Source organism: Canis lupus, chromosome 35 (genome assembly GCF_003254725.2).
Source record: "Canis lupus dingo isolate Sandy chromosome 35, ASM325472v2, whole genome shotgun sequence".
NCBI lineage: Eukaryota > Metazoa > Chordata > Mammalia > Carnivora > Canidae > Canis > Canis lupus.
Genome location: NC_064277.1, coordinates 22,476,745 through 22,502,580, shown reverse-complemented (window position 1 = coordinate 22,502,580; position 25,836 = coordinate 22,476,745). Strand labels below are relative to the sequence as shown.

The 25,836-nt window shown below is 41.6% G+C and overlaps 1 protein-coding gene and 1 long non-coding RNA gene across 2 annotated transcripts in view; one reads left to right on the top strand and one right to left on the bottom strand.

Annotated features, from left to right (window-relative positions):
- The window catches only part of DCDC2 (doublecortin domain containing 2), a 161,423-nt gene that overhangs the window by 49,719 nt on the left and 85,868 nt on the right, over positions 1-25,836 (top strand). Inside the window, exons 5-7 of the mRNA XM_025443189.3 lie at positions 1,527-1,673; positions 3,365-3,419; positions 12,441-12,603. Coding sequence (XP_025298974.1) covers positions 1,527-1,673; positions 3,365-3,419; positions 12,441-12,603 — 365 coding nt within the window. The remainder of the gene's footprint in view (positions 1-1,526; positions 1,674-3,364; positions 3,420-12,440; positions 12,604-25,836) is intronic.
- On the bottom strand, positions 675-23,274 carry LOC112657244 (uncharacterized). Its single transcript, XR_003134926.3, has 4 exons — positions 22,633-23,274; positions 22,489-22,555; positions 2,638-5,511; positions 675-1,128 (listed from the first exon to the last, which is right to left on the bottom strand). It is a non-coding gene; the product is annotated as an uncharacterized LOC112657244 (long non-coding RNA).

The following is a 25,836-nucleotide window of genomic DNA, read 5'->3' as shown; positions in this document are numbered from 1 at the left end:
TAAAAGAAGGCTAAGGTCACAGGTTAGAATTTATTCCGTATACTTAACTACCTGCGGAGGAAACCAATCAAATCTTGGCTATTTCCAGATCCACAGTGATACTGTCATTTCATTTCAAGCCATAAAAGTTAACTACTGACTCAGATCTTCCTGTTTTGAAGGAAAATGGGTATCTGGGTCCAGGCCAGCAGTTCTCAACCTGGGATGATTTTGCCCCTAGCAGACATTTGGCAGCATCCAGAGTCATTTTTGGTAGTCACAGCCTGGGATTGGGCAGCTACTACTACCATCTAGTGGGTAGAGGCCAAGGATTCCCTTGGCATCCTGTGGTTAGTTCACCAGCAGCTCCTGCCTCTCCCCATCCCCCAACAAAGAATTATTGGAACCAAAATGCCAATAGCACCATTGTTCAGAAACACTGGTCTAGGTTAAGGCAGGAAAACCAGAAAACCTGGATTAGATGTTGATAGTTAGATTTGTAGGGATGGATAGAATTACAATGTTATAAAGAAGTAGCATCTTTATATTAAATCAATCCAAACACATTTCAGGTTTTTTGTGGCTGTTTTCTTTGTACTTCTTGGCCTCTTTTGATATAGCCATTTCCATAATCAGTCAAGAAGCAGACACATCAATACCTTTTTTTTTTTTCTTTGTAAATGTCACTGGCTTTTATTAGGTAATATAAGAAGTCTGAGAATTTTAAAAAATTATTTTCTTGAACTCCTCCCAGTCACAAACTCTTGTTTATAACCCTCAAAATGACGCATTGCCTTTCTCATGTGGTTTTCTGATAGTCTGCTTTTTCTTGTTCCTTAAAAAAAAATTCCGTGGACTCTAAATCGTCTAGTAAAGTTATCACTGTTCTTTTAATAAGTAACATATTCAGTGTAGCAGTTTTACAGTAAAGGGAGGTCCTTGTGAAATCCCTTGATTCTGGGAAGATGAGGGGAGCGAAAAAATAAATAAATAAAGCAAAAAGGAAGAAGCATGAATGCTATGCAGTTCTGCATCATTAATCCTAGCAATGAGCTCCTTGGCCTCTTGTTATCTGACCCCGTCCTGTGTATGTTTGGATGCACTGTCTTGGCTGAGGGCTCTTGCACAGAATGCAGTAAGTTTGTCAACCTGAAAAGGACATGAAGAAAATAAATTGGAACAGTGCTAACAGCATAGAAATAGAAGATTCGCTCTTCAGTGGGAACTGAGCTCTATTCAAAGCACCACGCTCTGTGCAAGTGAACGCTTTCCATCCACAGTCTTACTGTGGCAGCAAGAGAGGGTCCTTCTGTCGGATTGTTTGGTTTACTGGGGTGAAGCACTGGGCAGGGGGAGTGTAACTGTCTCTACATCGTAACCCTGGCATTTAGTCAAACCTAATGACTTTGAGGCATTTCGAATTTGCTAACTAGAATAGTAACAAATGAGCCAACTGGAGAGAAGAATGCTTTCATGGAACTTTGTAATTTTAAGTAGCTCTTTCATGCTTGTTAAAATTTTAATGGTTGGCATTCCTATTTCTGCAGACTTTACACGTTAGAAGGAAAACCTGTTGAGAGCGGGGCGGAGTTGGAGAATGGGCAGTTTTATGTGGCCGTTGGCAGAGATAAGTTTAAGAAATTGCCTTACAGTGGATTACTTTTTGACAAGTCCACAATGAGAAGGTCCTATGGGTAAGTGTTCATCCTCATGCACGTCTCACCTTTTAGTTATCACTTGAAATAACATTGAGTCTTATGCTGACCACTGGTATATTTTATGTAATCTTGTTTGTCAATTAGAATGGAAAGCGTGTATAATGTATATTGATTCTTTTTGCCATGATGGAGACTGGAGATTTTTTTTTTTTTTTTTGCACAAAAATATAATCTTGGGGAATCTATGAAAGGTTATATAGTATTTTTTTTACCATTCACTTGTGAATTCATATTAAATATAAAAATTCATTTTTGTGAAGAAGATACAGGGCAATGGGCTTCTATATAGCATCATTATTTGAAGTTTTAATAATGTCTCCACTGGCTACCTAGACCAAATAATTTTCAGTTTGTGCATATACAAACATCTACAAATGTTAAAAAACATATTTTATCTTTGTTTTAATGATAATAAGAGATAAAAACGATATAATTGTCCTTAAGCCATTAAGTAGAGCAGTAGACAATATAATTATTACATGCAAGATTTTAAAGATTACACTTTTAATTATACACAATGCACTATGACCCCTTTTCTGCTGTGAAATTTCATGTATTTGTGAAAGATGCCTTATTTCAGCCCAGTAGATGGATGTCAAAGGCATGCATGAAGAGCCCCCAGCCTCTGGCAGATGCAGGCACCCTGGCTTGGTCATGGTGCTGTGGTTTACCATCTGTGCTGCTTTTCACAGAGGATTCTATGGACACTTAGCTATCGCAAACTGAATTTTCATGACTGTCCTCTGCTAGGGTGTGTATTACTTGCACAGATACAGCAGAAGGTCACCGATTTGTTTTCCATTAATTTGCCATTTGTGAAGCTTGTTGGAGAGAGAGGCTGGCCAAGGGTTTCCAGATAAGTAAGGAATGAAATGGACTTTGGGGAGGTGTTTGGAGTGTGCAAGAGCACATGGTTTTCCAGCACTTTAGAATTACTTACCAGCAGACTTACTGATGACCATCCTTAGCCACCCATGAAATGAAGTCCAGTGACACTGGATTCACTTGCTGTGGGCTACAGTGTGTTCTTGAGGGCAGTGAGAAGTCTGTAGCTCATGGTAGCCTCTCTCAGACAAATTAGTAAGACATCCTTCATCTACATATGGCCTTCTTTTCAGAGGAGATCAGGGAGTTCCAAGATAAGTTTCCTCCTAACATCTGTGAAGCAGTATTTCTATAACCAAAGAAAACTTTTATTTTTTGTTGAGAATGACCAATCTAGGAGTGTCCCTGAATATAAATGCTAGTGTTTTGCCATTCTGAGCTTCTGTGGACATTATGAAAACAATGGAAATGTATTGTTTGGAAATGTATTGTTTGGCAAAATCACCACTCAGCTTAGGAAAGGACTTTTTGAAATGCATGTAGAAAGTTTAGGGAGTTGAATAAAACTGCTGCAGAAAAATTGAAGGTGGTACTAAAAGTTTAGAGGGAGCATTGATTAAAATAGCTTAATGTTAAAATTACAAATCTTTTGGGATGGAATTTAACAATTTTATGGTGGTCTTGGTGAAATTGGGAAAGTATATGGTACTTTCTTGAAAAACCCATGTCCCTTAAGCAGTTGACTTGCAGGTTGGGATGACAAGTTGGGGTGACAGTTGTCTTGCATTGTGTATTATTTGTAAATAATATTCAGATTTCTAAATTGCTATTTGTTTCCGCAGTCAGAAAGCTTCTTCACTACCTCCTATTGTAGGATCCAGAAAGTCTAAAGGGAGTGTAAGTATCAGATGCTTTACTCATTAATGTTCTCTATTCCTCTACAGAGACTGTCCTCTGGGTTTCAATTAAATTTGAAGAGATAAAACTTAACTGCCTTGTTGGCATATAAACAATTATGTGAAACAACACTAGAACATTAATGTTGCAGTGTAGGTCTTCTAAGTGAACTAACATTTTTAAAATATAGGTTCCAAAGTAGGTGTCTTTTTCCTTGTGTACTGACCTGATGTAACTTACCTCACAGTTGAAATCTGAGCAATGACATGTAAAAGTAGAAGAAAGGATTAGATCACATTAGTGGTCTCCTCAGTCTGGCTTTCTATCTCTGACAAGGAATAAATATTTTTTTTGAAAAAAATAAGATCAAAAGAAGGCAATCCTAAAGTTACATTCTTTTAGAAGACTGAGAATCACTCTACATAGTTTCCTATCAGAATTTTTTCCATCCATGATTCCTTCATCTATTTGCTAACTCGGCAAATGTCCATTAAGTACCTCTCATGGAGGAGCTGTGGTGAGAGTTTAGTAGGTGACTTGGTAACCTGGTTGTATCTTCAATCCATACCCCCTGTCAGGGATGGGAGATAAGTCATGCTGGAGTGCTGCTTTGAGAGGTTTTTCGGGCTGAGGCTTCTCTTTCTGCTTCTTTGAATGAACTGCCTGACCAGCTGTGATCAGAATTGGTTTGACATTTCCCCATCTGAACATTTTCCCCCGATTTAACTAAGCAAAATTCTTTTTTGCGGATTTTATGACATAAGCGACTACTGGGCAATGATAGGTGTCCTGATGATGGTTTAGGTTTCTCTTCCCCTCCCCCCTACCTTTTTGTATATCATTGCAACAGTCTTTGGAGAAAAAAAAAGAAGTAATTTTGTGTGAAGTAGTGCTGAACTCAGAATAACAAGCAATAGATGTTTATCGCCCATTTGCAAGTTGAGGGAGGGTCTCATACTGTTTATGACAAAGCTTTTGTGCTCAGGAAATGTATGATCTGGTCGAGAACAGCCTGAGAAGGTAACTAATGCTGAATAGCGTGTATGTAGTGAGATTGGTAAATATGAGGTAGAGGGAGTCAAATGTATGTTCGCCAAAGCACATGAAGGAAGTTGCACATGAGCCACACCTTTGAGGGTTATTTGCAACAGGTGAAGGCTAATGAGGGAAAGGGGTTCCCGATGGAAAGGATGTAAGAAAGGAGCCACAATGTGGATTTCAGGAGGCGATAATACAGGTTGCTATCCACCCTTAAAAACAAGAAAGGGAAGCCCCAACAGAAGGAGCATATGTTCCCACTGAATGAATGGCAGGGGACAGACTTGAGTATAGATGACCTATCTGGAGGGAACTCACTCTCATGACCCCCGGGGGACAGTGAGTCCCTCAGGCTAACTGATCAGAGTAGAGGATCCATCCTGTGTGGAGGCTGGTATGCCTGGAATGGTAGGTGCTGTTTCAGATGGCCTTGAATGTCAGAACCAAGAGTTTACTCCTTATCCTTGAGTAGAGGGCAGCTCATGAAGGCTTCCAAGAAGTGAGAATGTGAACCTGGAAGGTTGGATCTTTTTTTATGGAGAAAGACTTAGCATGGTGAGAGGCCACAGATGAGAGACATGTGTTATGTGACCATTGGAAGCAGGAACCTTGGCATAAGATGAGAAGATCCTAGGCTAGGAAGGTGGGAAAGGTGGCAGGGGGTTGAATGGAGAGATTGGAGCCAAAGATAACTGCACGTTCTTGAGCTTGGATGGCTGAGAAAATAGGGTTACTCTGGCCAAGGAGAGGGCAGTGGGAGGAAATAATGACGTGCCTGATTTCAAACATACTGAGTTGAAGTGTCATCACAGAATCTAGTTGAAAGTGTTCAGCAGGCAGCTGTGCTAGAGACCGAAGCCTGAGGAGGATATGGGACAAGTCTATCCTTACAGTGGTCATAGCTGGAGAGCAGACCTGTCACCCTGGCGTTCTTTCCTGGCATCCAGCACAGCCTGGCAGGGAGCAGCCCTCCTCCTGCAGTTGAGTGGGAGCCTGGAGAGGGTGCACACAGATCACAGAGGACCCAGCCCGGAAGCAGCTTGACTGCATGGATCTGTAGAGGAGGAGTAGAAGGAGGAAAGAATGTTCCAGTGACCGAAAGAGCAATTTTAGCCTACCAAAGCTAAAACCCATGAATTTAGGGTTTGGAAATTTTGTCCTCTTGCTCTTCTTCAGGATTTTGGAGCAGAATCTCCTTGTCTACTAGGTGTGTGCAAGCTCATCAGTTCCCATGGTGCCACTGCAAGAGAGATGGTTGGGCAGACACCCAGTGGACTTCATATCTGACCTTAGGTCACCCAGGAAGTGGGAGTCCGGACCAGGACCATAACTCAACTCTTTGCATTCACAGTTACCAGATCTTGAAATCACATGCTTATTATTCTGAAGTTTGGAATGTCTAAATTTTTTGTTAGAAATCTGTGTTTTCCACTTTAGAATTCACATGCAAGAGGCATATTTATGCAGTCTTCTTTCTTGCTTGCTTGTTTGGAAATTCTTTAGAATCTGGACTGTGAATGCTGGTTCGTCTAATGGCAAATGGAGTTGCCCGTGCATCTAGCTTGGAACAGAGCCCCAGGGAGATGGAGATGAGCAAGAAACCCATGGTGCTCTGAGCCCAGGGTACACCTGGCAGAAAGCAAGGTTAAAGTAACAATTCCAGAAATCAATATATAATTACGAAGTGCAGTGGGAATGACAGAGAAGTACAGAGCAGTAGGAGAGACAATAGAAGGAGGACCTACTTAGAATAGGTATGTCGGGACTGGTCTTCTCTGGGTAAGTGACCATTGTGGAAAGACTCAGCGTCATGACATGCTTCCATCTCGTAGACTGAGCAAAGACTCAGAATTACATTTCCATGCTCAGACTTAGAAAAATAAAATGACTGTAGTTTTGACCTCTTTCCATGATGCTTCAGAAACATTCTATCTATCCATCTGTCTGCCCATCTGCTCATTCAGTCAGCCATTCAGTGTATACTTGTTGAGAACGTACTAACGTGCCAGGAGGCTCTATGGAGGACCAGCTTATGGTGGCGACCAGACCACGCTTCAGAACTCAGAGCATTTTCCTTCTAGTGCTTGTGTGTGTGTGTGTGTGTGTGTGTGTGTGTGTTTGGGGGAGGAACAGGAGAATGGGAGTAGACACTATCAACCTCTAAGCAAATATACAGATAATTTCACATGGTGCTACACAGTGGGAGGAAAATAAAATGTAGCAGGGCACAGATTGATCGAAATTTCTCTGAGACCTTAATGATGTAAATGAGCCAGTCCTGTAAGGGGGGGCAGGGACAGAAAGAGCCCCTATGGCAGAGAAAAGGGTCACAGAGGCCCTTGGTGAGAAGCCTGGCATCTGGGCATGTGAGAAGGAGATGCAGAAAGCCAGAGTGGTCTGCGATGAGATTGGAGGGACACATAGGCACCATGCTAGGAGTTGGGGTTTTATCCCTTGATGGGGCACCATCTGAGGGTGAGAAGAAGACAGGGATGCCGTTTCACTTAGTGTTTTGAGAGATGACTCTGGCTGTGGTGTGTACAGAGGAGTGGGTCGGGAGAAGGACATAAGCAGGAGGCAGTGGGGTGGCTAAACCCAGTACGCTGTGCAGGTGACTTGGACAGGTGGCAGCAGGCGAGATGAGTGTCTGTGACTATTCTTCCTTGAGTATCTTGTAACAATTGTCTCTGATTGGTGTATTCGGCCAACAGGCATTTACGGAGTGCATGTTACTGTTTTGGTGCTTGTGGGGACAGTAGAGGCAGGGAATCTAGAGAAGACACTAGGTGTATGAAGCTTACATTCTGGAGGAGGAGAAAGACAATTACACAATACATTCGGCAATAATTGGGAATAAGTTTGAAGAGAAAACGTGAAGTAATGGAAGAGAAAGTGAGACGATGCTATATCATCTGGGTGGCCAGGGCAGGCCTCTTTTAGGAGGTCATATTCGGGCAGAGGGGCATAACCCGCTTGGCACGCAGCCGTGTGAATGCTCGCGGTGAGCCACATGGACAGACCATTATTGTCACCAATTCCAAAGTCACAAACTCCGTCTTTAACAGAAGGATTATTTTACTCCTTTCCTGTAATTAATTGGAGAATGTACGTGTTTGCAAGATGGTTAAGTGCTTGGCCCTGATGGAGGTGTGAGTGAGGGGGAGTCAGGAGGAGACCTAAGCTTTGGACTGGAGGGACCACTGCCCAGTTAGCAGGAGAAGCTCCTCTTGCTGCTGATACAAATCGAAGGGGATGCAGAACCAGATTTTGGAATTCACTTCTTGCAAGGCTTTCTAGGAATCACTCTGTTGCATAAGTAAGGAGAGTGTGGGTGGGGGCCTGATAGAGCACAGTGGGGAAGAGGCGAGAAAGCTGTGGGAGCCTGTGGCAGGCCGGTGTGGGGGGTATGGGGACCCTGCTGGTGTGGGAATGCCTGGGTCAGCAGTAGGGAGTGCTGGTGATGGGGGCTTCTGGGCTCAGGGGACCCTTTCAGAGCAGCTAAGGAGCCCCCAAGGCCAAGCAGGGCTGGACCAGCCGGCCACGCCTCCTGCAGACTCCTAGAGCAAATTGAGAGTAATTTTAACCTGCAGCTCTAGCCTTGAAAACAAAAGGGGGATATAAGTGAATTGTGTTAAATTCTAGGAAGTGTGAGAAACCACCCAATCGATCAGTGGGAAGCTGCTGTGGAGCTGCCCAGGGAACAGCCGTGGGGTCGAGCTGCCCCCTAGTGGGACAGGTATAAGCTCTGAGATAGTTGTAAGGCCCAGCCAGTGTTCTTGTCATTACCCCGTGGCTGATAGATCTTGTGACCTGTAGTTTACAGACTCAAATATCATCATTGCTAAAGTTCTGGCAAAAAGAGCACAAAAAACAAAACACGATTCTCCATGTATCACAAAGTCAATGTGTAGTGAGAGAAACTCCAGATGCTCCCAAAGCTCTATTTTGCCTTTTGGGAAACAGAGTCCAGTATGGATAACAGGGCTTTTTTTACACACTTGCCCTCACCAGGTATGCATGTGAGAGAAATGCCAGCCTGGGTTTGGGTCTTGTTTCCTTGTCGAGAGTCTCCCTTCTGGGTGCATCTCTGAAAGACACCGAGGTGGAGGCTGCTCCGTGATGCAAAACCCTCACAAAGTTGCCAAAAAGCAAACTTGATGTTTTTTGGCCTCTGGTGCCTTTGGCATGTGTTCATGGGGGCTAGGAACACTTTTCCTGGGATAATGAAGGAACACCTGAGTTGGATGTCTCTTGTTGGAAAAAGCCCAGAGAACTATTTTAAAAATCCCAGTTTCAATAAAGGAAGGGCTCCTTTCAGGTTTTTGTTTATTTGAGCCAGAGGATTGCTATTCCTGACACATCCAACTATGATGGGTGTAGGTCAAGAGGCAGGACAGTGGTCCAGATAACACACAGGGTCTAGTTTTCTTTTCTCTCCTTTCCTTTCCTTTTCTTTTGTTTTCTTTTTCTTCTTTCTTTCTTTTTAAAAAGATTTTATTGGGGCAACCTGGGTGGCTCAGCGGTTTGGCGCCTGCCTTCAGTCCAGGGCGTGATCCTGGAGACCCAAGATCGAGTCCCACATCAGGCTCCCTGCATGGAGTCTGCTTCTCCCTCTGCCTGTGTCTCTGCCTCTCTCTCTATCTGTGTCTCTCATGAATAAATAAATAAAATCTTTGTATTTTTATTTATTATTTTTTATTTTATTTATTATCTTTTTATTTTTTTTTAAAGATTTTATTTATTTATTCATGAGAGATACAGAGGCAGAGACACCAGCAGAGGGAGACGGAGGCTCCCTATGGAAAGCCAATTTTGGGACTTGATCCCAGGACCCCTGGACCAGACCTGAGCCATAGGCAGATGACCAACCACTGAGCCATGCAGGTGCCCCTGGGGTCCAGGTTTCGCGTAGGACATGCTGTAAAATCAGGCTTCTTCTTGAGTCCCTCCACTTTGGCACAAAGCCACAACTTGTCGCTTCCAGGTGGCCTTTTCAAGGAAGCATGCCATATAATAAATATTTGTAGGGCCTTGGCATGAGGAAGCTTCTGTGTAGTACAAAAATAAGACTTGGGTGACCTTGAGAAAGTTAATCTCCTTTATCTGTAAAACAGTGACAATAATGCCATATTTGTGTTAAATGGGTATTTAGTATGTACAAAGTACTCAGTGATACTGTTTTATCAACTGGCATAGCTGTACAAGAGTGGCAAAACTCCCTTATTTCCTATGCCCTCCAAAGAGCCACAACTCTCTATTTATGTATCCAGGTTATAAGTCACGTGTGGAAGTCCCCCCCTAAAAAGGAAGGAAATTCCTTCTCTTGATTCCTTTGTCCCCTCCTCCATATTTATTTGTAGATCACCTATTATTTATATAATTAATTATGTAAGTAAATGTGAGCCTATATAACTTACATAATTAACTATGTAAATAAATACGAATATATGTAATTTACATTGTATAGCTTATTTATCTTTTTGTGTGTCATTATTATATATTTTATATTGTTAACACTTTAGATGAATCAACCTTTTTTCTTTGTTAAAAAAAACAAGCATTTAAATTGTTTCCAATCTTCCTTTTTTAAAAAATATTTTATTTATTTATTTGAGAGAGAGAGAAAGAGCACAGAGGGAAAGGGAGAAGCAGACTCACCACTGAAAAGGGAGCCTGACATGGGGCTTGATCCCAGGACCCTGAGATCATGACCTGAGCTAAAGGCAGACGCTAACCAAGCAACTGAGCTGCCCAGGCTCCCATTTCCAGTCTTCTAATTACAAAACAGATTCTTCCCTTTATTTTAGTTTAATTTAGTTCAACAAAGCAACTGGCGATCAGCCATAATTCATTAATCAAATACATGAGTGTCCATTACCGAAGCCATGTTCTGTATCGTTATTGGAATCCACCAGTTTTTCCTGATGCTCCAGAATAAACCCTTTTGAGTGTCCTACTCGGAAATGGAGTAAATCAGAATTTCCTGTATAGTCAATAAAAGAGTTGACTTTTAACACTGTATGAGTCCCAGGCACCCCTAAATGGGGCTTCAGCTACTCCCTTGTCGTATGCCATTTGCAAAAATGCCTTCTCCTGGAGAGCTGTAAAGGACTCTCGTGCCAAGATCCAGAGGTTCTTATCCACTAAGCTTCATTTTAGTCCTTGAAAATTCCACATCATCTTTGAACATTCCAGTGGGCTTGCTAGAAGCGTGACTTTTAAAGTTTCAAAATTGTGGGGTGAATACACATGATGGAAAACAGGCTAGAATATGAGACCTGGTGGATGGATGTGGAATCTCCACTCTAATTGTGTGATCTGTATCTTGTGCCAGGTAGTCTGTGGCCTTGTGAAAAAGAATCACTGGAGAAAAAGAAAATAAGCAACAACTTTGGTTGCAGTTAATGCAATAATTAAATGGAAGCGTATGTTTAAATTGCGGTTGGAATGGGAAATTAAATTATGCAAAAGAGTGTTATAGATTTGGACAAGTTTTCACACTGTTAATAAATCTATGCATAATTCATTTTCTTGTAGGCTACGACAAAATAGCATAAATAACTTCATTTGTAAGGCTGTGAATTTTTCTATTCTTAATTGGGTGATGGCTGAAACCACTTAAATGCTTCTGGATGACTGAATATATAAATGTTTAAAACGAGCAGTTATAATAGGTTTCTAGGCAGATTTGTTTATTTAATATTACTGCATTTATTTTTAGATACTAGCATAGTACAGATGTTGCATAAAGATTTCACTCAATATGGTATGACTTGGATATGATTTTTAAGAAAAAGATATTAACTCTGCTCTTGGAGAAAGTACTCTGCTACTCATGGAACAAATAGTGCCTGATAGGCACTGTACTAGTTATTTTATAAGTGTTACCATTTCCTCCTCATGATAGACCTCAAGGCAGGTGCATTAGCCCCACTCGGCTAATTAGGAAACTGTCAAAGAAGGTAGGATTGAGTTAGCAGGAGGGCCCATGGTTAGTGGTAGTGGCTCTGAGCCAGGAATTTTGGTCTCTAAAACTTGTATTCTTTCTTTTTCTTCAGCCTCATGCCTTAATACACTCAAGTGAGTTTAGCATCTGAGCATCTGAGAACCAAGTTGTCTTGTTAGGGGGGGCGTTCCTTGCTTTAGCAATGGCCAAGCAGAGACTAAGTTGTTCTTTGGGTGCTTACAGTAGTCACCACTGTGGTGGCTGTTACGTGGCTCCCTGGGAGGAGGCGGGGAGTTTGGGCCAGCGCAACTCAACCAACCTCTCCTCTGTGCTGAAGAGCCTCCTTTGCAGATGCAAAGTCTTCATTTCCAGTAGCATGTGGAGACCACGGACAACTACCGAATGTCTGATAATTGGTGGTTGCCTTGCAGGAGAGTGGTCTTGAACCGTTTGTGTTTGAGTAGCTCTGGATTTGCAATTGTCAGGGAACCTAGCAAGTACGAACAGGTGAATACATATTTGAGGTTTTCTGCAAACATAGTGTATGTCTCCTTGTGTGATGATACCCTCACCGTGGCCACTGGTTAAGAAGGCTTTTCTAGATTAACTGATCAAACTGAGGGTTATCAATCTTCCTCATCCAGTAGATTTTTTCGGAAGTCACAGGAGGGAGAGGGTGGTTCAAATGGTGGTCTTGCTGACTCCATGACCTTGGGCAAGATTCAACCTCTAAGCCTCATTTCTTCCTCTGTGCAGTAAAGTATAACAGTATCTGTCTCACAGGGTTGTGAAGATTGAAAGAATTTTATAGAATGTCTGATGCATATTAAGTATTCAACACTTCTCAGCTACAATTTTACTCTTGTGCCTCTGCTAGACCCTTCTCCTTGCACTAGGAAAAGTTAATGTGCATATTAAAATGAAGAGCAGGGAAGTAGCCCACTCCCTGTTCACCGCCGGTTAATGACTTATGTTGACTAGGTGTTACTCTGGGTTTTCATTAGCCCATGGTAAGCGTCTCATCTTCTGCCACTCAGGGAAATGATCGTCAGTCCAAGTCAACAGTTGGATCCAGTGATAACACATCCCCTCAACCCCCAAAGAGGAAAGGGAGAAAAGAAGAAGTGAGTTTGGAAAAACCCAAGAAAGGGAAGCAAAATGTAAAGTTAAAGAAATCAGCACAAACAAGTCCAAACAGTGGTAAGTTTGTCCTTGTTATCATTATATTGTTTTTATTGAATGTCATCTTAAGGCTGTGATGTGATTTTAATTCTTAAATAGATCTATTTGTTTCTCTGGACCCACGGAAGATACTTCTTATCATCATATAGGAGAGTTTTCAAGGAAGACCTTTCGTGTATGAAAGATTCTTCAGTATTTCCTGCTCATGTTCTGTTTGTGATTAGAGGTTGTGTCCAAGAACATGTGTTTTGAGGTAAAATATTTCTTGTGGTGGTCTCATGTAAGAAAAGGTAGCTCCTGTCATCTTTTTCTTCCATTGAAAGGGCTTGATTAACATTTTTACCAACTACTGTTAACATTGGTCTGTCTCACTTGTGTGTCTACAACCTCGGTACACATTGATCACAAGTTACTTTTAGCCACAGATCCCTTTCTCTAAAATGTTTTACAAAATTTCACTGATATCCAAGAGGATACTACACATCCAGAAAACTTTACCCATAGACCACATGTACGCAAATTAGTTCTGTATCTTGCATTACCAGATAAGGGATGCCATAAAGTTAGCTTTTAAAAAATTTCATCAGTATGAGGTTTTGTGCAGTCAGAATTGTGAACTTTCATGGTAGTTTTTGGGAAGACAGGCTCTTTTTTGGTTTCCTCCAAGAATGGTGTCAGTGGGACAAGCCCACAGCAGTAGAGGGCTGGCCAGGGCACAGCCCCTTGAAGGCACTGCTTCTCCTTTACCCAGGTCCCCTCACTCCCCTGCAGGGGAACATGCGGGGCACACAGGAAGAGGACGGATGAGCTGTTGTTCCAGATTTGTGGCCAGCTCTCTGTCTTCTACTTGGGAGCTTCAGCTTATCTCAAAGTTGATGTGAGGAGTCACAATAGAATGATAGCTACTGTGGACCTCACAACTAAGGAGACATGTGAACCTATAGGGATTTCAGAGGGTGCGGCAAAGGTGATGAAGTTGTCCCGGGAAAACTGGGAGGCTAAGTGAATGAGCCAGTTAGAAAGAGGAGTTAGGATGATGGGGGCCTTTCATCTTCAAAGATTTCCATGATGAAGACCAGCTGGAGAAGGGGACTCCTGGATTCTGGTTGCAGTTCTGCTATGGCCCTTGGGCAAGTCACTTAACATTTGGGGGACCCCATCAGCTATCTGCAAAATGTGGGTTCATATTAAGATTTACCTTGAAAATTATGCTTACCTGTAAATCTGTATAATCCCTTGCAGTGACTACGAAACAGGGGAGGCCAGGGTAAAATGTGGCCAATGAACGTTTATTGAATGCATATTTTATGGCAGGCACCAAAGGAAGAAAGCTAGCCTGGAATAATATGCCATACTTCGAACATTTAAAAATAATAGAGGCTTTATTTTAATCAATATATCAAGTTGTGAAGCCCCCAGGCCCTGGGCCGTGTCTTACTAGGTGTTTTATTTTTATTCACAACAGCTGCCACAGGTCCGATTTGAGACGAGACTCTTAATAAATGGCAAATGAGTGCTGGATGGCATAGCATAGAGAGATCCCTGTGATCCTTTGAAATCCACTTGAAGCAAGACCTACTTTAAACTTTTCATGAATATTTTTTCATTAGAGGCTTTTATAACATGGGACTTAATTTCTGTGAGGCTCATCTTAGCCTGGGAAAAATCCCAATTCCTCCTTCTGATGTATGTGTTTTAAAAGTCTTTTGTTTTAGTGGTTGTTTCTCCTTCAGAAGGAAGGGGATGTTCACTTTGTCAGGCTTCTTGTATGTGGAAATGATGTAGCATGAGGCTGCATCAGTGGTTTCCTCTTGTACTGGAAAGTAACCTTTATTAAAAAGTTAAATGATCCGTATTTTAGCTTTCATAGAAGTTTGCAGTTTTCAACAACAACTGTATTTGGGAGGATGAAAAGAAAAAAAACAGGTTGAGCATTTAAAGTGCTCAGAAAAGGTGGAAGCCCATCGCTGTTCTGCCCTTGTCTTTGGAGAGAGACTGACCATTGTTTTAGAGAATTCCCATTTTAAGTGTATGTTTTCTGATGTCGCTTTAAAACGTGCAGAATGTAGGCTTCTCACTGCTGAACCTCATTGTTAATGTGGGACTATTGCTGGTGGCTATCAAGTGATGGTTTTGGGGAGTGGAATTTCCCTCTATCCCTATGCTCTGAAGAGTTTTGATCAGGAATGGATGCTGTATTTTGTCAAATGCTTTCTCTCCAGCTATTGAGAGGATCATATAGTTCTTGTTTTTTCTCTTGTTGATGTGATCTATCATGTTGATTGTTTTATGAGTGTTGAACCACTCTTGCATCCCGGGGATAAATCCTACTTGGTCATGGGGAATAATCCTCTAAATGTACTGTTGGATCCTATTGGCTAGTATCTTGTTGAGAATTTTTGCATCCATGTGCATCAGGGGTATTGGTCTATAATTCTCCTTTTTGGTGGGGTCTTTGTCTGGTTTTGGAATCAAGGTAATGCTGGCCTCATAAAACAAGTTTGGAAATATTCCCTTCCTTTCTATGTTTTGAAACAGGTTTAGTAGAATAGGTATTATTTCTTTAAACGTTTGATAGAATTCCCCTGGGAAGCCATCTGGCCCTGGACTTTTGTGTCTTGGGACACATACATCTTTGGGACTCTTGTGTCTTGGGAAGTTTTTGATGACGGCTTCAATTTCCTAGCTGGTTATTGGCCTGTTCAGGTTTTCTATTTCTTCCTGTTCTAGTTTTGGTAGTTTGTGGTTTTCCAGAAATGCATCCATTTCTTCTAGATTGCCTAATTTGTTGGCATATAGCTACTCATAATACGTTTAAAATCATTTGAATTTCCTTGGTATTGGTTGTGATCTCTCCTCTTTCATTTGTGATTGTATTAATTTGAGTCTTTTTTCTTTTTAATAAGACTGGCTAGGGGTTTATCTATCTTATGAATTCTTTCAAAGAACCAACTCCTGGTTTTGTTTATCTGTTCTATAGTTCTTCTAGTCTCTATTTCATTGAGTTCTTCTAGAATCTTTATCATCTCTCTTCTTTTGCTTGTTGTAGGTTTTATTTGCTGCTCTTTCTCCAGTTCCTTTAGTTGTGAGGTTATCTTGTGTATTTGAATTTTTCCCAATTTTTTGGGGAGGCTTCTTTTGCGATGTATTTCCCTCTTAGGACCACTTTTGCTGTATCCCAAAGATTTTGAATGGTTGTATCTTCATTTTCATCAGTTCTCATGGATCTTTTTAATTCTTCTCTATTTTCCTGGTTGATCCATTCATCTTTTAGTAGGATGCTCTTTAACCTTCATCATGTGTTTGAGGTTCTTCCAAATTTCTTCTTGTGATTGAGTTCTAGTTTCAAAGCATTGTGGTCTGAAAATATGCAGGGGACAATCCCAATCTTTTCTTATCAGTTGAGACCTGATTTGTGACCCAAGATGTGGTCTATTCTGGAGATAGTTCCATGTGCACTTGAGAAGAATGTGTATTCAGTTGCGTTTGGATGGAAAGTTCTGTATATATCTGTAAAATCTATTTGGTCCGGTGTATCATTTAAGACCCTGTTTCTTTGGTGATGTTCATCTTAGAAGATCTGTCGTTTGCTGAAAGTGGTGGGTTGATGTCTCCTACTATTAGTGTATTATTATCTAAGTATCTCTTTACTTTGGTTATTAGTTGATTGATATACTTGGCAGCTCCCACATTAGGGGCATAAATATTCATGATTCTTAGGTCTTCTTGTTGGCTAGATTCTTTAAGTATGATTTAGTGTCCCTCTTCATCTCTTACTAGAGACTTTGGTATAAACTTTAATTTATCTGATAGGAGGATTGCTACCCCAGCTTTCTTTTGAGGACCCTTGAATGGTAAATGGTTCTCCACTCTTTTATTTTTAGGCTGGAGGTGTCCTTAGTTCTAAAATGAGTCTCTTGTAAACAGCATATAGATGGGTCTTGCTTTTTTATCCAGTTCAATACCCTGTGTCTTTTGATGGGATCATTTAGCCCATTCACCTTCAGAGTAACTATTGAAAGATATGAATTTAGTGTCATTGTAATACCTATTCAGTCCCTGTTTTTGTAGATTGTTTCTTTGGGCTTCCTCTTTCTTTTACAGGGTCCCCCTTAATATTTCTTGCAGAGCCGGTTTGGTGGTCTCATATTCTTTCAGTTTCTGCCTATCCTGGAAGCTCTTTATCTCTCCTTTTATTCTGAACAACAGTCTTGCTGGATAAAGTATTCTTGGCTGCATGTTCTTCTCATTTAGTACCCTGTATATATCATGCCAGCCCTCTCTGGCCTGCCAGGTCTTTGTGGAGAGGTCTGCTGTTAATCTGATGTTTCTCCCCATATAAGTTAAGAATCTCTTGTCTTGTGCTGCTTTAAGAATTTTCTCTTTATCTTTGGAACTTGCAAGTTTCACTATTAAATGTCGAGGTGTTGAATGGTTTTTATTGCTTTTTTGGGGGAATCTGAATTCCTGTTTCCTTCCCCAGATTTGGGAAGTTCTCAGCTATGATTTGTTCAAATATACTTTATGGTTCTCTCTCTCTCTCGTTCTCTCTGTCTCTCTCTCAGCCTCTTCTGGAATGCCAATTAGACATATATTCTTTCTTCTCAAACCATCATTTATTTCCCCAAGCCTTTCCTCATGAGATCTTAATTGTTTTTCTCTTTTTTCCTCAGCTTCCTTCCTTACTATCAACTTGTCTTCTATGTCACTCACGTTCTCTTCCACCTCATTAACCCTAACAGTTAGAACATCCAGTTTGGATTGCATCTCATTTAATTTATTTTTAATTTCGGCCTGATTAGATCTCAATTCTGCAGTAACTAAGTCTCTAGAGTCCTTTATGGTTTTTTTTTTTCCAGAGCCACCATTAACTTTATAATTGTACTTCTGAATTGAATTTCTGACATGTATTGAAATCCAAAATCTGTAACTCTGTGGCAGAGAGTATTGTTTCCAGTTCTTTCTTTTGAGATGAATTCTTCTTTCTAGTCATTTTGTCCTGTGCAGAATGGTTGTGTGAGTGGGCTGAGTCAAACATATCAACCACGACCTAAGTAAAATATACCCTAGATGATTCTGATGAGGTCAAAGACCAGAAAATAAAAGAAAAAGAAGAACAGAACAAAATAAAACCAAAGGGACCACTAAAGTGAAAAACAAAATTTAAAACAAAGTAGTAAAAATAAAAAGCCTAAAACCAAAAACGAAGAAGAAAAAAAATAAAGAAAAGAGGGAAAAGAGAGCAAAAAAGATGGTCGTGGTGAGGAAGTGGTAGTGGAGGGATCATGTAGTCTACCTGAGGGGTCCTAGAGGGTAATCCTCTTGGTTCTGAGTGTTTTTTGTTCTGTATTTAGAAGATGCTCATTCCGAAATTTATATAAACCAGAAATACTTATAGAAAGCCCCAACACTGACCACCAAAATATAAACAAGATAAAGGGGGAGGGGAGCAGAATGGGAAGGAAGAAAGAGTATAATCTCACAGAATGACCCAACATGGTGTTCCATTTGGTTGTGTTGAGTGTAAGTTGGTTGTGTTCTAGAAGGTACTAACTTCCACCATTGTAAAACAAAATGAGCAGAAAAAATAAAAAATAAAAACCTATATCTTGTATATCTTGTATAATAACTCATATTCAAAGTTAAATTGAATACATTGAAGTGATCCAGAAGTGGAAAATATATCTAAGACATGTAATTGTAGAAATATTAAAGTCAAAAAGGAAAAAACTTAAAAATGAAGAGCTGGTAAAATATTGTAGTTAATGTGGGAAAAGGAAAAAAATATTGGAAATTTTTAGTCTGATGTAAAAACGAGTCATAATGGGAAAAAAAAAGGACCCTCTAGTTCTATATGCTATTTTCCCTCAGACCTGGAGCTTTCCAGTGCTGCTTGGTCAATAAACTTGTTCTTCCCTTGTTCTTCTAGCAGTTCTTTTTGGGGAGGGGTCTGCTATGCTGATTCTCAGGTGTTTGTGCCTGGGCAGAGATGCCCCACCCCCTGCTGGGTGCCAGGCTCAGTGTGAGCTGTTTACCCTGTGAGGCCTTTGTTCCCTGGCGATCCTGTGTCTCCCAGGCACAAAGTGAAATACAGAGGAAAAACACAATAGTGCAGCCAGATTTCTAGCTCTGGAGTTAAGCTCCCCATGAGTAACCAACCACAGTCTCCCAGTCCACACTGACCTAGATACTCCCAGGGCTGGCGCGAGTGCACTGATCTGCACAGCTTGGGGGTGCCCAGTGGTAGGAGAGTTCTTGCTGTCCTGTTCCCTCCCTGCTTCTGTTTGTCCCAGGGGGAATATATAATTGTGGCTTTGTCTGCTTCGGTAGCCTGGGATCTGAGGTCTGTGCCACTGGACCCGCGTTTCCAAGGACCACTTGTCCTGAAGGGAAGAGGGCACAGTCACCTCCATCTGGACCCGACCCGCCTAACTGACTGGCTTCTCCCAAATGTCTCAGAGGGCTGCAGTGCTCTAGCCCTTTGCCGATATCAGCCCACAGTTTGCGGTGAGCTTTCCCCGGGCGCCCCTCCTCTTATAGTGACTCCGGGAATCTTGAGGCTTCATTGCTCTTCCTGTGATTCTGCCCAATTTCCCTGCTAAGCACTTATTTGTCAGGAAAGCTCTGGCATGGGTTTTTAAAGTTCCCACCTCTGTAGGGCTGGGCTTTCCTGTCCTGGAGGCTTTTGCTGCTCTACTTTAGCCCTGTTAATCATGGTTCCCCTATCCCACTTTATTCTTTTTTTATTTTATTTTTTGCCTTCCTACTTTGTTAGAAGCGAAAACTTTTCTCTCTGTAGCATTTTAGCTGTTCTCTCTTTAAATCTCAGGATGACTTCGTAGGTTCAGGATGTTTTGAAAGTTATCTAGGTAAGTCTGTGGGGTCAGGTGAGTTGAGGACCTCTACTCTTCTGCCATCTTGTCCCTGTCTCTCTTTTCATCTAGGTTGGAAGGACATATAGCCTGGAAAATGAATCTTGGCTTCCAAAAACAGTTTTTCCAGAGAAAATGAAAAAAAAAAAAAAAAGATTTGGTGCAGTTCACTAGATTAAATCATCACTTGACAAAATTAAGGATATTAACTTAAGTCCATACTTTAGAAAACTGAGCCTTTTCCCCCAAACAGATCTCCTTCCAGATATCTTTGGCTCTAGAAATCTTCCAGGTTGTAGTATCAAATTTATCTTTCACTCCTTAACTCAGTTTCATATTCATTTATTACGGCAATTGCTTTTTTGCTCTAACATCCTCAATTCTAGTAATTAGAACCAAGTGTATGCTTTTGGATAGTAATGTCTCAAGAAGGCTCTTATTCTCTAGAAAAGGATTGTAAGCAATAGGATTGTAAGCAAAATGAAAGAGAAGGTGTATGGTGAAAAATGAGTGAAAAATGCAAGAATTTAATTACATATTGTGTATTTGAAAATTGCTAAGAGGGTAGATACTAAAAGTTCTCATCAGAGGAAAAAGGGTTTTTTTTGGTAATTGTATGGTAACAGGTGTTAATTAGACTTGCTGTGGTCATCGTTTTGTCATATATACAGATATCGGGAAAAAATGCAAGCATTTGATGTTAGAGACCAAAAATAGTTTTTTTTCGACTTACCAACATTTTGCATTTGGAATTCAGTGGTTGATTCAGTTTTCTTTCAAAAGTGTACAGTGTTAGAGTTAGGATGACTAGATCATCCCATAACATGGGTTAAATTGTGCAAATTTTAGCTCCAATGTTCATGACCTATATACTGTTCTCATGTTAATTAGAAAGAGACTTTGTAGGCTGCCTTGTTTTTATTCTGATTGAGGCTGTAGTCATACATTTGTCTTCCTTTTACTGTTAATATTTACTGATACTCGAGTATCTAATGCTGTATGAATGAGCAGTGCTGATATCTGACTGTAGATGGCAACCTGGTTCTAACGTTATTTCTCTCTTTTGCTTTTCTTTTCCTTTTTCTTTCCTTTTTTTTTTTTTTCTTTCCGACTCTGTTTCTTTCTGTAATAGCAAAGCTTAATAATTCAAGCAGAGCTGTGACATATTTCTTCAGGGAAACAAATCCCATTTTCTTTTGGTAGCCAAGATGCAAAGTAAGATTGGTTAGTGATTGATGAAGTTGGGTGTGAAATGCATTTTTAGTGCTGCATTTAAATGCCAGCTTAACTGGCCAGCCTATTTTCCATACACTTTCCACTTGATTTGTAGTGCCTTGAGATATGTTTTAGAGGCTGTTAACTAGCTCCGCTTTCCACTGTTAGCAAAGTAGTAATGATGATTGTCTTGAAATAGTATTTTGGGATTGCTTGTATTCATTGATATCTTAAATATTTTCTACATGAAAAAAAAAGTTAGTGTCTTTAGCACCCTTGGAACAGAGGAAGTACAGTGAACTTAGGGGTCTTTTGAAATACTGGAAATGCTGCAGAAAAAAATAGATGGGTCTGTGTTGCTAAGGCTTACGTGGTATTGATAATTATAAACACTTTTTAAAGCAGAATTTTAAAACGTAAGCAAAAACAAGACTTGTTTTCTGTTGAGTGATGTTTGATCTTCTTTCTGTCTGCATCAGTAGGCGTGTGTGTGAGCGAGTGTGTGTGCGTGCATATCCACACACCCATACCCACACCCACACACAGACTAGTGTCCTCCTTCATGCATTTCCTGGCTTATTCCCAGCATTGTTTTGTGATGGTTCCTAAGGAACTTGCCACGTTTAGATTTCTGATGAATGATGGGGAGCAGGTGCAATGCTGGGAAGAGATGTCTGAATATTATGACCTTGCTGGGTGATTGGCCTTGAGCGGTCATGCTCCTGAATTCTCTAATAGCTACAATCTGTACATGGTTTGCTGTGGTGCCCCGGGCATGAAGCATTCCTGCAATCCGTCCTCCCAGTCAGATCACTGGGGCATTCAGACGAGCTGCTGGGGTTCAGCCCAGGATCCAGCTCATGCACTTGCCTGGTTCCCAGGCACAGGGGACTCTAAAAATAGAAAAGGAAGCACATTTCCAAAGGTGCTCCCCCCAGCCTCACCCTCTGAGGGGAATCACATATTGGAAGAAGGTCTATGAGAGGCCACCAGGATGAGTTCACAAAAACAGGGCACTGGTTTTGCTTAAGAAGCCGCAGTAAGGGATCCCTGGGTGGCGCAGCGGTTTGGCGCCTGCCTTTGGCCCAGGGCGCCATCCGGGAGACCCTGGATCGAATCCCACATCGGGCTCCCGGTGCATGGAGCCTGCTTCTCCCTCTGCCTGTGTCTCTGCCTCTCTCTCTGTGTCTCTCATGAAAATATAAAACCTTAAAAAAAAAAATTAGCAAACCTCATAAAAAGATCATTCACTTCATTCACTTCAATCAAATGGGTTTATTCCTAGGATGCCAGGATGGTTCACTTCATTCACTTCAATTAAAAAGATCATTCACTTCAATCAAATGGGTTTATTCCTAGGATGCCAGGATGGTTCAATACTCACAAATCAATCCACGTCATGAACCACATCAACATAACAAAGGATAAAAATCATATGATCAACTCAATAGATACAGAAAAAGGTATTTGACAAGATTCAACATCCATTCATGATAAAAACTCTCAACAAAATGGAATTAGAGGGAACATACCTAAACATAATAAAGACCATATATGGGGCAGCCCCTGTGGCGCAGCGGTTTAGTGCGGCCTGCAGCCTGGGGTATGATCCTGGAGGCCTGGGATCGAGACCCACGTCGGGCTCCCTGCATGGAGCCTGCTTCTCCCTCTGCCTGTGTCTCTGCCTCTCTCTCTCTCTCTCTCTCTCTGTGTGACTATCATAAATAAATTAAAAAAAAATTTAAAAAAAACAAAAAAAAACAAAGAAGCCGCAGTAAGATTCAGGATTCATGGGTGTCTGGTGCCGCGCACTCACCTTGTGACGGAGAATGCAGGCTTTTCCTTCCTTCACTGACTGTGACTCATCTCAGAGGCAGTGTGGCCTGTGGGATATGGGTCACATTTTACTACATCCAGTCCTAGTACAATAAAAATTTGTAAAACAAGCATTCCTCCGTACCTCAGCGACACTTGATGGAGCAACCAGTTGTATGACAGGATTCTAGTACATAAGGGACGTTAGTAACTTCTGGAAGGTTTATTATGATATTCCAAGTCTATTACTAAAAGTTAGTTTAGGAATGTGTACTTTACTGTTCATTTGAGCGCTGAGAGATTGACGAATCAAAGGCTGGCTGACTACCAGGAAGTTGTTTATCTTTGCTGGAGAGAAGATTCTCTTCATATCCTGCTGTCTTCTACACTTTGTACACTGGATGGAGAATCACTCGGAGGAAAGCAGTCTTTCACAGCTGAGTTAGGGTTGAGGCCTCTGTAGGAAACTTCTTTTGGAGGCTCTTTTTTTTAATGTAGCCCAGGGTTGGGGTGTGAAGATACTTTTTGTTTTCACAAGGCAGAGTTTGTGAGCGGTTGAATTACATAGATGTTTTCAAACCTTTGGAAGATTTTTTATTCCAGATATTCACTTTATGGAGTGAATATGGAGGTATTTTGGTGCTCCTCTCCCATTTTCCACACAAGTAGCCTGCAACATTCTGTGTAACCCACAATGCATTTTAATGTTTGTCCCATACTCGTCTATGCCTCACGTGTTCCCTGACACGCACACTCCTAATGTGTCTAGTGGGAAAGTGAGCTAGAAGTTCCATTTCAGAATGCCGAGGACTCCTGGTACCCTGTTGCCAAGGCACGCGGAACTGCCCGCAGTCAGATTTCTGGTGCAAGCCAAAGAGGTTGAGGTCAGGATCCAACTAACTGGGTTAAGACTGAGGAATGCAGAGGCTGGGGGGCCGGACCTGGCAATATGGAGTTTGTCGGGGGGGGGGGGCACTGAGATGTGGGATGAAGTTCTTTTATTATTTGATCCCCTGCAAGAGGAAAATGTTGGGATCGTCTCATCTTTATTTTTTCCCCAGCTTTAGGCTTTGGCTTGCCAACTTCCCTTTCTGTAGATGCTGCCCATTACTTGTAGATAGGGTCTCATTCCTTCTTGGCCCATCAAAGACCCCAGCAGATTCGTAGTATTTCTTTGGTTCTGCTGCCTCCATAGTTAGCTGTGAACTTTTCTATAGCGTACTCTAAAGAAAATATGAAATCTATGCCAGTGGTGTGTTGCTGGCACACAGAAGACTCCAGTGTGGCTCATCTGCTTTGCAGGAAGAAGTTAAAACTGGGTTATCCCCAGCTGGGTATTTCATCTTGGGGCCTGAAGTAGGGCTCAAACTCAGGCTGGGTTGGTGGGGGGGTCTCATGTCAGGAATGCCTGTGACATGCTGATTGTGGGAGTGACATGGTGTAGGGAGGAAGAAGAAATAGCCAGTGCTCTTCCCAGTTCCCCCTTTCTTCTAGTAGGGTGGTGAGGTAAAACCAGGGCTGAGGGTGGCCTGATCCTTTCAGGCATCAGCAGCTCCTCGGCTGTCACTGTTACGTGAGACACCAACGAACTACCAGAGCATCTTGCTCGGAGCAGCACTTAGTTGAATGAGAGAGAGAGCATGTGTGTGTGTGTGTGTGTGTGTGTGTGTGTGTAGGTACAATATGCCTACATTTGTGGTTACTATTGAAATTAAAGCCTACAAATTCCAATACCTGGTGAATAATAAATTCTTTTTATATTTTTTTAAATTTAAACTCAGTTAATGAACATATAATGTCTTATGGTTTCAGAGGTAGAGGTCAGTGATTCGTCAGTCTTATATCATACCCAGTGCTCATCCCATCACGTGTGCTCCTTCATGCCCATCACCCAGTTACTCCATCCCCCACCCCTCCCCTCCAGCAATCCTCAGTTTGTTTCCTAGATTTAAGAATCCCTTCTGGTTTGTGTCCTTCTATGATTTCATCTTGTTTTGTTTTTCCCTCCCTTCCCTTATGATCCTTTTTTATTAAATTCTGTATATTAGTAAGATCATATGATAATTGTCTTTCTCTGACTGACTTATTTCGCTTAGCACAGTACCCTCTGGTTCCTTCTATGTCATTGCAAATGGCAAGATTTCGTTTGTTTTGATGGCTGAGTAATATTCCATTGTACATATATACACCACATCTTCTTAATCCGTTCATCTGTTGATGGACATCTGGGCTCTTTCCACAGTTTGGCTACTGTGGACATTGCTGCTATGAACTTTGGGGTGCAGGTGCCCCTTCCAATCACTACATTTATATCTTTGGGGTAGTTACCTAGTAGTGCAATTGCTGGGTCATAGGGTAGCTCTATTTTCAACATTCTGAGGAAACTCCATCCTGTCTTCCAGAGTGGCTGCACCAGCTTGCTTTCTTGAATGACACGATTCTGATACCCATGCTCCAGAACATCTCAAATGTGGATTTTAATTTGATATTTTGTAAACTTCATCTACCAATCCTCAGAATTAGATAAACAGCATTTCCCGGGTTTTACAAATGGGAGGGAAAAAGAGGAGAAACCATTTTCTCAGAGTCAAAGGGTCTATCAATGCCTCGAGATTTCTGGAAATTGCCCCGCTGACGCATTGCTGGCTGAGGGGTGGACATACCCGTGGGGTTATTTGTGGGGCGCAGATGCCCACAAGTCTAGGGGGAAGAGGAGGGAGCCGTCAGTGGGGCCGTCAGAGCTATCTCCCTTCTGTTTGGTGGTGAGTGTTGATATATCACAATTGGCCCTGAAGCTTATCTGAGAGATCGTGAGGCGTTCCCACCTTTCTTCTCTTCCATTCTTCAGTATTTCATCTTACCTTTGTAAATGGGGGTGGCAGATTTGAGCCCTTTCTGTTTTATAGGTGGGAGGAACAAGTTATCACCAACGAGATTTTCCTCTTCAGCAACGTGGTATGATGGTGGGTTTTCTTTGCCCTTGGACCGAGGCCAGGCCTTCTGCATTCAGACCCACTTCTTCAGGGTTAGGGAACCTTGACAAAGGTGGATCCTTTTGAGGCTGACCTCTAATTTATTTATCAAATGACCGAACCTGATTTTTTAAAGAGAATTTTTAGTTACTTTCTAGGATTTAAACTCTTATAACCCATACCCTTCTTAGCATCTGAGTTTCCTTCTACACATTTCACAAATCTTTGGACTTAGGACCCCCGCTCCCTCTCCAAGAATGCCACGTTCATGTCTTCAGTAAACATTGGCTGAGTGCTTACTGTGTACCACACAATTTTTCATCAGCAGGGCACCTCCATTCCTGCTCAGCACTCCATAACTGCTCAGCACTAGCACA